Raw genomic sequence first — 14485 nt, forward strand, 5'->3', positions numbered from 1 at the left:
TCACGCGGCCGCCAGCACCCCCCTTGTCCGCGTGTGCCTCCCGGGCCTCCCGGCGTTTCTGAGTCGAGGCTTCGGGTCCTGGTGAAGCCGCCGCCTCCGTTCACCAACGGTCAGGGGTGTCCCGCGCTCGAGTGGGGCTGTGAGGTCACGGGGTCCCCGTAGGAGCGTCGCCCCCAGCCGCCCCCAGGCTCCTCCTTCCATCGGCGGCCTTCACCAACTTTGTTAAAAATCTGCCTCCCGCACCACGTCCCGCGTGTCCCTGGCCTCCCGGTCGCCGGGCTCGTGGCCACACCTGGCCTTTTGCTCCTGTCAAGGTTCTTGGGTCCATCCTGGCTCCTCTAATTTTCCATGTGAATCTTAGAATCCGGTAGTTTCCGCAAAAATGCCGGTGGGTCGTGTACCGGGACCAACGCCCAGCGCTTTGGGGAGAGCGATCTCAGGTCGCCGAGGCCTCGGCCCAGGACGGTGGCGTCCCTCCATCCCCGTGACGGGTTTCCTTGAATTTCTTGTACTTTGCAGAGGACACACACACCCCCGTGTTTTATTTTTGATGCCATCATACGTGGTTCTGTGTTTCCCAGTTGTTCAAGTGTGTCGACTGGGGGCTTCAGTGAATTCCACTAATTTTGACAATTTCATTAAAATACATTTTTTTCCTGATTTCCTTTGTGATTTTTTTCCCCGGATTGCTTATTTTCCAAATATTTTGCATTTTTGCGACGTGTTAATGATTTCTGTTTTAATCCCACGTGGTTAGAAAACACACCGTGGAGGATTCCAGTCCTTGGAAACGTACCTGGAGTTGGTTCGTCTCGCACCAGGACGCATCCCACAGGCGAGTGGACTACACGCGCGGTCCCGGGTGGCAGGCGGCTCCAGGCCTCCCCCTGGGACCCTCCCATGTGGTGTCCGTCTGTCCCCGTCCGTGCAGTTCTGGTCGTGCCCAGACACCCGTGAGATACACGCACGCGGCCGTGGCCGCCTCCTGGACATGACCCTGACCCCACGGCGCAAACCACCCCGAGTCCAGCCCCAAACCACGATGCTGCACTCAAGCTGTCATGGAAAAGTTCAGATTCAGCGGAAAAACCCAAAACCAAGTTCCTGCGCTGGAAGCTGGGAACGAAGTTGAACTTCAACACTCGACAAGACCCACGCAGACGTCCACGGGCCTCCTGTCAGTCGGGCCCCACGCGCGGCACAGATCCCTGCCCCCGGCGCACGGGCCGCCCCCAGGAGCCCACCCTCCAGGGAGGCCCAGCGAGCGCCGCCTCCGACGCGGGAGCCCCTGCGTGGGGCTGTGGCTTCAGGGCCCTCCGCGCTCAGCGCAGCACGGGACGCGCGGCTGCACCGGTGACCGTCAACCAGCCCTTCCTGCGGCTCCCACGTCAGCCAGCGGCGCCCGGGGCAGGTGGGCTGCGGGGACACGGGGCGCGCAGGTGGAGAGGAGCAGAGGCAGCGGGCAGGCCACGAACCCAGAGGGGCGCGGGAGGCGAGGTCACCCCGGAGACCCCTGTCCACAGGCCCCGAGACGCCTCCTCCCACGAAGGCCACCGGCCCCGTGACGCTCCCAGACGTCCTGCCCCGAGGTGGGACCTGCCCCACCAACCCCGGGTCCCGGGCCCTGCGCCTCGCCGCCCCCGCACGTGTCTGGAGCCCTGGGGCTACGTACTCGAGGACGGAGTGCGTGGCAGCGTCCGGGTGGTAGCGGTAGAGGACGAGGCTCTGGTCCACACGCACGACCCCGCCGCCCTTTCGCAGGTGGTTGTAGAAGAGCAGCAGGTCCTCGGGCACACCCTGCAGGGACAGCGGCAGGGACAGCAGCAGCGTCAGCCGCGCCGGCGACTTCGCTCACGGCCCAAGTTGCCGAGTCCCGCTCCCCGCGTGCGCTGACCCAGGCCTGGACGTGGGCGCCATGGCCGGCCTCGCGCAAGCTTCCAGCGCACGTGTGGGTGTCCCAGGGTGACGCACAGGCGGGTGGCGGGCGACAGCCCCCAGCATCGCCCTCCAACCCGAGACACGGTGCTCCCTGCCCGCGGGGTGCCCGCCTTCTCCTGGGTCCCTGGGTCCCTGGGTGGGGCCCGCCCCCGCCACCAGTCGGGGTGGCAGCCAGACACGGGGTCTGCTGCCTCGACGCTCCTAGCGCCAGTGAGCGGAGGTGTCAGGGCGGTGCTCGCGGCCCCGCTGCCTGCACGTCCGGCTGCCGGGCGGGCCGGCTCCCCGCCCCAGGACCTCGGGACCTGCTCCCGAGCCAGTCCAGTCCGTAGAAGGGAAGACCCAGGAGGACGAGATAAATCACGCGAGAAGCGAGGATCCTATTACCAGGTCCTCAAGGGAGCATGCGTTTGAATAAAAACTTGATAAAAGACATGGAAAAAAAATGCAATAAAATGAGCAAAAAACGGAAATCCTATACTGAGAACCGTAAAAGCCGGAGAGAACGCTGAGCCCAGGTCGGGGCGCACCAGCCGCCGCGTCCGTGTCCCAGAGTCACGCAGGTGGACCCCACGCCCTGAGCTGCCCAGCGGCGAGCGACCCCGTGGGCCGGTTCGGTTCTCCCAACAGAGACAAGTCCCCGGAGCCGCCGGCCGAGGGACCGCGCACCCGGCCCCGAGGCAGGAGGGTGTTCGGGATGCTCAGGCCGAGACCAGGAGCCCAGGGCCAGGGACCTGGGCGCGTGTCCTCCCCACGGCAGTGGAAACCAGGAGGGCACATGGGGGAAGCGAGGGAGGGTGCCGCTGCACGCGGCCCTGGGAGCAGGAGTCCGAAGAGCCACGGGGGGGGGAGGGTGTTTAAGGGGAGAAATCCAGAACCTTCCATCCCGGGGGTGGGTGCGGCTCGCAGTGCGGCGGGCAACGCGGATGGACCGGGTCGGAGGCCGCAGGCCCTGCCCGTCCTCAGGAGAGGGGACCCGGCAAGGGGAGGGGACGAGGCGCCTGCGCGGCCCCTGACGGAGCGGCGACACCCTGAGCTCCACTCACCCAGCCCTGGATGGGGACAAAGCACCCGGGCCCTCGAGACACCAGCCCATCAGCACAAAGCATGCAAACTCTCGGCCACGGCAGACCACAGACACGGGGAGCTTGGCTGCTGGGGGGTGGCCTCCCCGGTGGGAGAGGGAACCGCCCGTGGGAGCATCTGTGTGGTCCGCACCCCCCAGCTCCTGGGGCACTGGTGCTCCCCTGCACCCCGCCCCGACCTCCCCTGCCCCCCCCACCTCCTAGACCTCCCCACCTCCTCTGCCCCCCCACCTCGGGTCACCTACCCTCCACTCCCGACCCTGGGGGCACTTTCCTTCTCACGGGGGCCCACGGACAATCCCCGGGGACCAGGCCCCCAGCCCGTGCCCAGCCGTCGGGTGTCAGCGTCCCCTCAGAGCACAGCCCCCGAGTGTCGTCAGCTCCCCATTTCCTGGGGATGGCACCAAGGACCAGGGAGCACTTCCCATCCCTGGGGTGGTCCTGGGGTCCCAGGGGGTCCCTGACCCACGAGGGGACGGACGAGGTTCCCTGCGGCAGGTGCCGCCTCTCCAGGAAGAATCACTCTGAGCTACGAGGCCTGATGTTCGGGCGCTGAGGCTCAGCTGTGACCTAGGTCGGGTCAGGCCTTTCTGTCCCAGGACCTCAGGACCTCGGGACCTCACGACCATTTCTGGGCTCGTTCTGGGGAAGGTGCTGGGCTCAGCAGCAGCAGCAACAGAGCACGTGTGCGGCAGCTGTGGAGGGATGTGCTGGGGCGCCTGGGCCCGCCCCCGTCGCTCCTGCCTCTGTGCTACTGCCCCCAGGGAGCTGAGGTCGGGCCCACGAGGTCAAGTTCTCTCCACTTAGGAATGAGGGGCAGGAACAGGAGCAGAGCGGCTGCCCAACCCCTAGAATCAGGCGGCAGCGCCCCTCCGTGACAGGGTGCCCGGGCTCCCACGAGCAGGGGCGAGCGCCCGTCCACGAGCTGCAGCCACACACGGTGCCACACATGCTCCCGGCCCGGGCCAACCCTGGGGACACAAGGGCGGGCAGCAGGGCTGCGGGGACCCTGTGGAGCAGCCCCCATTTGTGTCCCGGTGCAGACGCCGCCGGCTGGGCCCTTGGGCGCCCATGTGAGAATGGCCCTGGGCCCAGAGGCTGCGTGGGTGGCCGCGGGGGACATGGGCCAGCGTGGGGGGCTGGGCCGGGGCTGGTCCCGCGCAGATGAGCCCCCAGGGCGGCAGTGGGGTCCCCGGGCCCCCAAGAGCCTGCGGCCCAGACCCCCTGGCAGCCGTGTCCGCTCGCCCTGCCCTCGGGCTGGCAGCGGGGGGCGCATCCACGGTCAACAGGGAAGTCTGATGGCACCGGCTCCCGTCACAGGGACCAGACCCCACGTCCCCAAAGCCAAACTTGAGGGAAGTTTAAGGGAAAACAAGCCAACCCGAAGATTCCCTTTTATTACTTGACTGTAGGCGCTTTCACAGTCCGGCTGCAGGGGCAGGGAGAGGGGTGAGGCCAGGTCCCCACGTTGGGGCAGACCCCCCAGGTGGGGCCACGGGCAGGACGGGGCCCGGATGACGAGCCGGCCCCGTGTGGACAGAGGGCCCGTGTGAGTCAGGCGGGGATGCCCCGGGCACTGGCAGTCCCACGCGGAAATCCCGGGCTGTGCCGGGGTCGCAGGCCGCGGGTGGGCGCCCCGTCCCGCCAGCAGGACAGGCGCCGGGAGGCTCCTCAGACGGCCCTCCCCCCCCCCCGGAGCCCCAACCCCGGAGGACAGGACCACGAGGGCCCACGCTTACCTGCCCGCCCTCGTCAAATGGGCCCACATGGGAGAACCAAGCGCGAGAGCAGAACCAGGTGGGCATGACGACAGTGGGGCCGTGGGAAGTGAACACCTAGGAGCAAGAGAGACGGGCAAGGTCGGCCTGCAGCCCGCTGCCCGCGGGGGCCCTGCCCACGTGCCGGTCACGTCCACGTGGGAACAGACACACACGCAGCTTCGCATCAAGACCAGAGAAACGGACCCGACGTGAAAAGCGCAGATGCGAGGGACGGGGCCCTCGAAGGACGCGAGCTGTGAAGTGACCGAAGAAACCGACGCGACGGATCTCTCCGAGGCCAAAATGATGGTTTAGACAGAAAAACTCAAACCCACGGCCCGCCAGGAAGGAGCGCCCGGGTGGAGCGCACGCCGGCAAAGCCCCGGGATGTCAGACCCTCAGAGTCATCCCGCGGGCAACACACCCCGACCCCACAGCCTGTCCCGTCACAAAACCACACACCAAGGGCCCTTGTGAAAGTAGTGCAGAAACCCTGTGAACGGAGCCCGTCATCCTGGGGCCCACGCCGCGACCAGGGACCACAGGGTCGTGAGGGACACGGCACCGGTCGCCGGAGGCCGCATTCACAGGACAAGGACGGGCCCCACACGGCCGACAAAAGCCCACAGCTCTCCGTGAGCGCACGAGCCCACCGAGGCCCCGAGGGCCCCACCGGGTGGAGGCAACGCCTTCCCGCTGCGCCCTCTGCGCCCCAACCGACGCCGCGCTAGGCAGACCCGGAGCTGGGGCCAAAGGGCACCTTGTTCCAGGTCGGGGCGAACAGGGACAACGGGTTCACGGTGCCCAGGGCACGACCCTGCGGGTAGGAGGCCAGAGGGAGGCCTGGAGGTGACAGCCGAGTCCGCGGACTCCTGGGACACGAGACTCCGCACAACTCCAGCAGGTTTCTCTTGATTTCTTCTTTTTTAAGATTCTGCTTCTTTGTGAGCGGCCGAGCGAGAGGCAGGCTCCGTCCAGGACCCGGGGTCATGACCTGGGCCGAGGGCAGGTGCCCCTTCCAGGGACTCCTTACAGCGTCAGGCTGGTCTGCCTTCTCGGCCCCCCACCCGACCCCGCGGGCACCAGGCAGAGGCCTCGGGGGTGTCTGGCCATGCTTACGTTGGTCCGAGGGCCCGAGACGCCCTTCACCCCAGCCTGTGTGCCCTACAGCTGCGGGGCGCAGGTGGCCGGGGGCTCCTGGGTCTGGGGCCGCACCCCTCCGTCCCGCCCCGGGAGCTGGTGTCCTGCCGAACCTGCTCAGTCCGAGTTGGGTGTGGAGTGCGTGTGGGGACGTCTCGGGTGCTCCCCGCGTGGCTGGGTTGTGCCCTTGGGGGACGGGCTTGGCCTTGGCACCGCCTAGCCCCCTCCTAACGCCCTAAAAGCCTCGTAGGAAGGGCTTTCAGCTAACACGGGTGCGTGGGGAAGACGCCGCTTTAACGAGGTCCCCTCCGTTTTCCCTAAATCAGGAGGTGCTTTTCTTTTAAGGAAATAAGAACAATGACCCTCCTTAAGCTAGTTCTGGGAAAAAGAAATATTTGGGGTTTTGCACAGCAGGGCTGGGACGCTCACGACGACCCCGCCTGGTCCACACCCCGGGCGCAGCGAGCAGGGGGCCGGGGCCTGGGAGGGGCCCCGGGTCCAGGGGCCACAGTTCCCCGACGTGACGACGGAGTGAAGCGAGTGAGGAAGGCGCGTCTCCTTCGGTCCCGTCAGAAGCAGCCAGTTGTCCCCAAATCCAGGCCACACGGCCCATGGCCCTTGGTCTTGCCCCCGATGTCTATTCCTTCCTCATCCAAGGCCCGGGATCCCCTCACCTGAGACGCACCGTTTCTTGGCTTCTAGACTCTGAAGGTGTCACACACCTGAGCACGGAGGATGCCGGCTGCCCTCCAGGTGCCAGCGCCCTGACCGCGTGACTGCACGTGAGTGACGAGGACATCTCCCTGATTCTCCCGAGGGCCCACATGCCATCCTCTCCGGACTCCACACCTGAGTCCCCGGCAAATGGTTCACGTTCGCCCTGGAGCCCGGGGATGGCGACACCCGCGGGTCCCCGAATCCCCAGACGAGGACCGCAGCGGGGGCCAGGCAGGGTGTCTGCAGGTGCACGTCCTCGTGGAGCGAAGGCCGTGCCCTCGTGGACCCGTCTCCCTCCGGCTGCGGGCGACTCGGGGACACCTGCTCCAGCCTCTTGCTGCCCCGGGAGCTCTGTGACCACCTGGGTGCCCCGCCCTGGCACCACCCACAGCTGGGGCAGGTCCTGGCCGCCACGTCGCCACGCAAGGTACGTGGAGCTGGGAACTGAGGATCAACGTGCTCTTCCTGAAAGGGTGGGCGGGGGAGCGGGTAGCGCCCTCCCGAGCCGTCCAGGGGCAGGGCCTCCCGAGGGAAAACTCCCACCTGCTCCCGCGTGGCCCTCAGGGGCTCCAGGTGCTCAGCCCCCCACCTGCCGGTGGCCGCTGCAGGGGCGCCCGGGACGCAGGCTTTTCTCCAAAGAGCCACATACTAAGGTTTCAGGTCTCTCGGGCCACAGCTGCTCGGTGCGGCCACCATGTGCAAAACGGCGGCGACCGTGAACACTCCGGTGGCGGCGGACAACGAAACTTCACCCGCAGAGGACGCCGCTGACGGGACTGGCCGGGAGCCGGTGTGCCCATCCCGGTCTCGCCAGGGAGGCTTCGGCCGAAACAAGGTCGCGTCTCCGTGACTCAGGCCTGGACCGGCCAGTGGCTCCCCAGCGACGGGCGGGCAGGGTTCAGGGGCCTCCGAGCTCTCCCGGTTCCACATTCCTGCGTGGCCGCGCACGCAGGTGTGCCCGGGGCAGAGGCAGGGCTGGGTGCACCTGAGGGAGAGCGGCACACCTGGCAGGTGTCTGCGGTGACAAGTCCCAGGAGTTCCTGGTCTCACCCCGATTCCCTTTTGACTTTGTGTCCTCCTGGTTCTGCTGTGTCCCCTACAAATCAGATAATCGAGTTCCTTAGACCTCATCGGGAGGAGGTGGCTCCCGGGAGGCTCGGGGTCGCGCACCCAGCCCGCCCTCCGGAAGGCGCAGGAGGTGCACAGGCGTCAGTGGATCCCGGCAGACGCTGCGGCCCCTCGACGAAGCCAGGATGAGCCTTGGCACAACGAGCTCAGTTTTATTCAGGGGAGAAGCCTCGGAGCTAAAGGAGGAAGGATCCAACGACGCTCGCAGGCCTCGGCCTCTCACCAGGAAGCGCCGGGGACGCTTCTCCATGCAGAAGAGTGGAGTCTGTGTGACTCACTTCCAGATTCCTGTGGTTTATTATCCTTATTTCTAATTTGCTGGAAGACTCTCTCTAGGCAGATAACAGACGTTCCAGGATCCTGACATTTTAACACCCACGTGGCAACAAGAAGCAGCTTTGATGTTCAATCCAAACTCCGCGGCTTCTGGGTTTGACGGAGAAGCAGCCGTTAGGAGGTTTCCTGTCCCGGGTGCGTCTTAGGAACCTGCTCAGAACCACTTCCCCACGGGCGGCTGCGGCCCATGGACGTGCGGCACGACGCTCCCTTTCAATGAGAAAACGTGGAAAAATAGTGCAGCCCAGTGTGTTCCAGCCGCGTACGTCTGTGAGCGTCGAGGGCGGGTCAGAATCGGGGAGGGGGCTCCACGGTCTCCAGTCACCCCGGCGGCACCGGCCCCGCAGTCCTTGGCAGCCCCAAGCCCGGGCGGTGCTCTGTCCACACCGGCGGCGGCGGACAAGTGGCTCCAGCAACACGGCTTCCTTCGGCTGACCAAGCACGTGACAAAGGACAACCTATGTAAGAGGGCCCTGCCTTAATTATTTCGATGACGCTTACTTGTTAGGTCTCGTTAGCAATCAGGACTCGAATCTCGGGCTGAAAACGTGCCCCCTGCATCTCCACCGCGCCCTCGGCGTCGGCTTACGCGGCCCCCGCGCACCAGACACGCAGGCCGGGCCGCCCCGCAGCCCACGCTCTGATGCTTGGCGCTGAGCAGTTTCCAAGGCCTCGCGGCACTGGGTGGCGCCTAGCCGCGTCGCAGGAGCCTCGGGGCCCAGGTCGGGGGACCCGCAGGCCGACGGGAGGCTGGGAGCTTCCATGCCGAAGAGGGACTTTAAGTCCCCAGTTGGGAACGTGAGCGCACTTTCCAACTCTCCGCCGAGTGTGCTGGGATCTTAAGAGAAACCTGACAGGCGCACACGTGTGTATCCTGACACAGTGTCCGTGAAAGGGCAGCACGTCCCTGACGCGTGGAACCCACGGGCTGGGCCCCGACAGGGAAGGACCAGGGCGTGGCAGCAGGGACCGTAGGCCTCGCGGGCTGCTGCGGCTGTGGCCACACTCACGCATCCACAGGCGAGTGTGCAGCAGCCCGTCCGCGGCCCCGGATCACGAGGTGTGACGCCTCGAGGCCGCCTGCGCCCTTGGGCAGCTTCACCTGCTGCAGGGGAGGAGGCGGCGCGGGGCCGGGCTCAGGAGGCGCCCCTGCCCCACACGGAAGGACGTCCTCTACTGAGGGGAAGCCGCCAGGGGCAGGAGGGAGCGGCATGGCCCCCCGCCCCACGGCCCAAGCCTGCGGATGTCCACGTGAGGGGCGCGCGGGCCACACGCCGGCCCCTTCCGACCAGTGTTACAGCAGCAGGAAGGCAAATCAGCTTCTCTGCTCCTCGGCCACCGGACCCTATAAAAGGCCGTTCATGGGATCTCCCTTCATCGTCCCCAACTGTGACGAGTTAACCCCAATGCAGACGCACCTGCTGCGTGGGGGCCTCCGCGTGGGTGGGGGCAGTGCCTCCCGGGGGGCTCCCTCCTGCAGGCCCCGGGATGGCCCCCAGCCCCCGCCGACACCGCCTCCCCCCAGGCCCAGGCGTCAGGGCCCCCGACCCCCCAGCAGGGTACCTGGGTGAGGAGCTGCTCCGGCGCCAGCTGGTTAATCCACCGCGTGTACCGCTCCGTGGAGTCGGGGGGCTCCCTCCTCACCTGACAACCGATGATCTGCGGAACCACAAGCCCGAAGGTCAGCGGCGGCTCCCACACCTGTGCACGCGCACCCGCCAGCGCCGCATCGGATCAGCCCGGGACACCCACTGGGCGCAGGGGACACGAGGGTGCCAGGCCGAGCAGCACCCTGGAACTGCCCTGGGCCTGGAGCTGTCATGGAGGACACCCCGAAGGTCACCGCCCGCAAGGTCACTCATCCGGGTGTTGCCGGTGGACATGAGTGTGGGCACAGAGTCCCACACGGAGCCCCACGTGGGCCGCCCGGGCGCCCGGACCACTTCCTGCGAGGCCGCCGGTGGAACGGGCGTCCCCGACGACGTGAGGCGGGGAGGGCACTGCGCGGGCTCAGCCTCGGGGCCAACGTGGCCCTTGCGGGCAGTGACCTTGGGGGGCGGTGCTGCGGGTCCCACCTGCGGCGAGTCCTTGGTCCCGTCTCTTCCCACGTAAGGGGTGACGCGGTCCACCTCCAGGTAACAATGTGCCCGCCCTCAGTTTCCACCAGCATCGTCTTTCCAGCAGATCACACGTCACGGAACAGCGGGTTCTCCTGCGTGGCCCGGAGTCGCCCAGGCAGGACGGTCCCCGGGAGTTCCCAGGGCCACTGGAGGAGAATCAGGCCGCGTACACCCTGTGAAGCTGCGTGCCAACACCCGGCACCACGGCTGACTGGTCCAAGGGCGACACGGCCGGGCCACTGCCACGGGGGCCACTGCCACGGGGTCCGTGCAACCTGCACCGTGGCCATCGGAGGGCGCACGTGACCTGACCTGCTCCGTCAGGGGGACAGACGCGGCCCTTCCCGCTGCCCCCCAGCCGCACGGGGCCGCACAGGGATGCACGGAGGCACATGGGGGACGCACGGAGACTGCATGGGGGTGCACGGGGGTGCACAGGGATCACATGGGAACCTATGGGGGCTGCACGGGGATGCACGGAGGCACATGGGGGACGCACGGGGACTGCATGGGGGTGCACGGAGGATGCACGGGGACGCGGCCTGCATTCGCTGACTGTCCCGGGGGCTGAGAGTCGCAGGAAGCCACGGAAACTAGGATCTTAGGCCGTCGTGTTCTCCCGCCGCAGGCGGCTGGGGGCAGAACCACAGCCCAGGTGGCGCCCCGGGGTCACGGGGTGACGGCCTTCCTGAAGGCTGAGGGCAACCGCCCAGGACACGGGTCACGGGAGGCCTGCCCACTGTGTGTGGGAGCCCGCTTCCCCGGGCGCTCGCTCACCGCAGGGTCGCACAGCAGCTCCCACCGCGCCCACACCCAGCGCTGGGAAACCGGGGAGTCAGACACACTGAGCACACGCCGGCCCCAGGCTGGACACGGACACGCGTGAGCAGGCCGTGCTCACTGGGCAGGTGCGACGCTCACACGTGCGGGGGCGCCGAGGGACGCGTGCTCTTCCCCAACAGCGGCCACCTGGGACACACGCACCCAGAACCCGGTGGGTTGGCCCTGCCGCGAGCCCTCGCCCTGGGCTACTGTGGGCAGAGGGTCCCACAGTGGCGGTTACCCCCGGGTGGGACGTGGGTGCACTGAGCACAGTCTGTGTGTGCAGACGGAGACCCCAGGCCCCCTCGGCCCCTCTCCTGGAAGAGGCAGCACCTGCCAGGAGCACCCACCTTCCCATGGGGACTCGGTGCCCCCCAGGAAGGGTGTTCACAGGGCATGGCCAGGTCACCACCAAACCCCGCCCCCCCCACAGTGCTGCCAGGGCCACGGTGGAGGAGCCGTGATGGGAGGCATGCGACTGTATGGTGCTCCCGCTGGTCCTGCGGGGCAGCCCCTGCCCTCCCACGCCCAGCTGCGCACCCACCAGGAGCCCCCCAGGGTCCCATCCCGCGCCCGTCCCAGAGCCCCGGCACGAGACACCCGGGACTTCTGCGGTCGGCCGGCAACGGGGGGGGGCTTGTGGAAGCGTCACCGTGTCACCCGCGGCCTTCACTCCAGATCATGTGGCCTCCCTGTAAACGGCCGCGGACAAGCGTGCATCCAGCATCATCTCCTTCTTTCCAAACAATCAGCAGCGGACGCAGCCAGCCGCCAGCTGCAAGCTAAGACGTCTGTAGGTCAGGCCTCACGGGGACACGAGCCCGGCCCACGCGGCAACCTGCTGCCTTTGCTCTGGGCCAGTGAGACGGACGCAGGAGCCAGGCCGTGTGTGCGGGGACGGGGTGGGGACACCGCGCGAGCCAGGGCCCCCCGAGCGCGGGGACGGAGCCCCAGGGGATGTAATCACGGGGCCCACAAGACAAACTAACCTACGACTTCATACAGAAAAGTGTGAGCCGATGTTGTTTTCATTACAATTAAGACACGACGACAGTTGGCGTTTTCCCAACTTCCTTATGCCCCTCAACTTGGCGGCCGGCGCACCTGCGCGCAGAGGACCGTCCAGCACACACCTGAGCCCTGTGTCTCCGCGCTGACGACCCGGGGTCATGCGCTTCACCGCCCGCCGCAAAGTGCAGCACCTTGGGCCCGGCCACCGCAGGCACACAGCTGCTCAGGGTCCCGGGTCCTGAGCAAGGACAGCTGGCGGGGCCACCCTGGGGCCAGCGGGGTGCTGTCTGCGATGCTGCCGTTGCAGCTGCCGGGCCCAGGGAAGGAAGCTTCTGGAAGCCCAGTCTCTCCGTCCTCCTTTCAGATGTAAACCCAAGTCCCCCCAGACATACTTTCATTTTTTCTCTCCCCAACAAGGACACAGCACGGACGACACCCCGCAGGTGGGCGGCGGGCGGGGCGGGCCCAGGGCTGCACACCCTCCTCACGGGACGACCCGCACCCTCTGCCTCTGGGTCCACCCGTGGGGCCGTAGCTCCTGGCCACGGGCTGCCTTCCCGTGTCGCTCGGCCTGGCTCACGCGGAGCGTCTCGGGTGGTGTGGCGGGAAGGGCGCTGCTGTGTGAGCCGGCCCCCCGAGTCCGGGCCGATGGGGGCGCTTGCGGGGACACTGGGGCCGGGCTGCCCGCCGTCGGGGGGGCTCTAGTGGCCGCTGCCCTCGGCCCCGACACCAGGTCCCCAGGACACGACCTGGGCCGAGGGGCCCTTGTGAGCCTCCCACACGGCCCCCTTCCGGAAGCTTCCAGACCAAGGAGCAGAGTAGTCGCTTCTCAAGACACAGCTGAGGGCCCGACCTGATCGGACTTATTCTTATTTCAAGGACACGCTTCCCTGAAAACATGTAACGTTCAGCGGCCCAAGTGGCTGCGGTTCAGGACCCTGGGCCTTCGGGGCCCGAGGGCAGACCCGGGGTGCGTGCGGGGGTGCGTGCGGGCAGCGGCCGCCGAGGACGCAGCGGGAAGTCGGTGCTCCGGGCCCAACCCGGCTCCAGGAGCGGCGCCGAGCCCGCCCTCCGCTGGGTCCCACGCGCTCCCTGCAAATCGTGCCCGGTGCACGTTGGCCTCCCCGGAGCAGCTCTCCCGAGGGCCGGGGTCACCTGCCGAGCCCGCCCCGGCCCGGGACACACTGGGGGCGGCCTGGGGAACGCGGGGACCGTGTGGGGACGGGGTGGGGACGGGCGCAGGACTCACGCTTGTCGGGTGCCGGGTAGCAGCGTCCAGTTGCAGCCTCACCCTCTGGGGCATCATCACATCGTCCTGCAGCAAAAGACACAATTTAAACTCATAAAGAGCAAATCCCACAAATTAGAAAGAAAAAGACAGAAAACCCAACAGTGAAGTGGGCAGAGACGTGACAGGAGCCATCTGTGGGCGGGGAGACGCTGGCCGTCCCCACCAGGGCTCGTGCTCTGCCATCGGCTCCAGCAGCGCGCTCAGCCGAGGACACGCCTCCCAAGACACGGCACCTTCACCCACTGGGGCAAAGGGTCGGGCGCGGGTCGTCCGGAGACGCCGGAAACGCCCCCGGGGGAGCCAGCGAGTGGGACGCCAGGACGCCGCCTGCGCCTCACGGTCGGCGCCGGTCACCAGTGCGACCCAGCTGCGGTGCCCGGACCGTCTCAGCAGCACGCGCGATGCCAACGCCAGGGGAGCCAGAAACCACATTCCTGAGGTGGAGCAAGGTCAGCCGGACGGGGCTGCGGACTGCGGGGAGCCCACCCCCCCACCGGCAGGAAGGAAACGCACGGGAGGGGACGAAGGTGTGGGAACGGGAGCTGACGTAAAGCGCGGGGCTTCTGGGGTCCCGATCTCAGGGCCTGGTCGGCTAGCCTGGGGCCCTGGGGGGGACGCAGGGGAGCTGGGGGCTGCGGCAGAGCGGGGGGCACGGAGGTCACACCCAAGGTCAGCCCGGTCCCCCTGCAGAACGGGAAGGGCAAGGCAGCGGGGCGGGGACACGGGCCAATCTCCCTGGAAGGGAAGTGTGGCTCCCGTGTCCGGGGCCTCACGGAGACGTCCACGCGGGTGCCGACCTCCTCCAGCCGTCTGCGCCGGGCTCCACGTGGGGAGCGGAAGCTGCCAGCACCCGGCCACACGGTGTTTCCAGCAAGGACAGCTGGTCTCCCCGTGGCTGCACCGGCCCGGACCCCGCGTGGCCTACACCCCGGGCGCCAGACCCCGTCCCAACCTCCCCACTGAGCACTGGCCCCACGGCGTGGGAAGGGGCACCATGCGCGTCGTGCAGGAGCGGGGCCGGCTCAGGCCCGTGCGCTTGGCCCCCGGAAGACGCGTGGGACGACGACGTGTCCACTCCAGGCCGTTTTCGATGACTCCATTCACAGACGTCACACACTCGTCCTTGGATGCTCATCGGGA

General features: G+C 67.6%; 1 protein-coding gene across 14 annotated transcripts in view; it reads right to left on the reverse strand.

Moving 5' to 3' along the window:
- Positions 1–14485, reverse strand: part of B3GNTL1 (UDP-GlcNAc:betaGal beta-1,3-N-acetylglucosaminyltransferase like 1) — a 50126-nt gene that overhangs the window by 6366 nt on the left and 29275 nt on the right. For 9 of the 14 annotated variants that reach the window (XM_072782121.1, XM_072782120.1, XM_072782119.1 and 6 more), the window contains 4 exons: positions 13304–13369; positions 9665–9760; positions 4760–4855; positions 1673–1797 (listed from right to left, as the gene is read on the reverse strand). In XM_072782121.1, the coding sequence (XP_072638222.1) occupies positions 1673–1797; positions 4760–4855; positions 9665–9760; positions 13304–13369 (383 nt within the window). Of the gene's footprint in view, positions 1–1672; positions 1798–4759; positions 4856–9664; positions 9761–10176; positions 10225–13303; positions 13370–14485 lie in introns of those variants that run through there. The other 5 variants (XM_072782126.1, XM_072782122.1, XM_072782131.1 and 2 more) reach the window with 3 other exon arrangements.

The sequence above is a fragment of the Canis lupus genome, chromosome 16 (assembly GCF_048164855.1).
Source record: "Canis lupus baileyi chromosome 16, mCanLup2.hap1, whole genome shotgun sequence".
Taxonomy (NCBI): domain Eukaryota; kingdom Metazoa; phylum Chordata; class Mammalia; order Carnivora; family Canidae; genus Canis; species Canis lupus.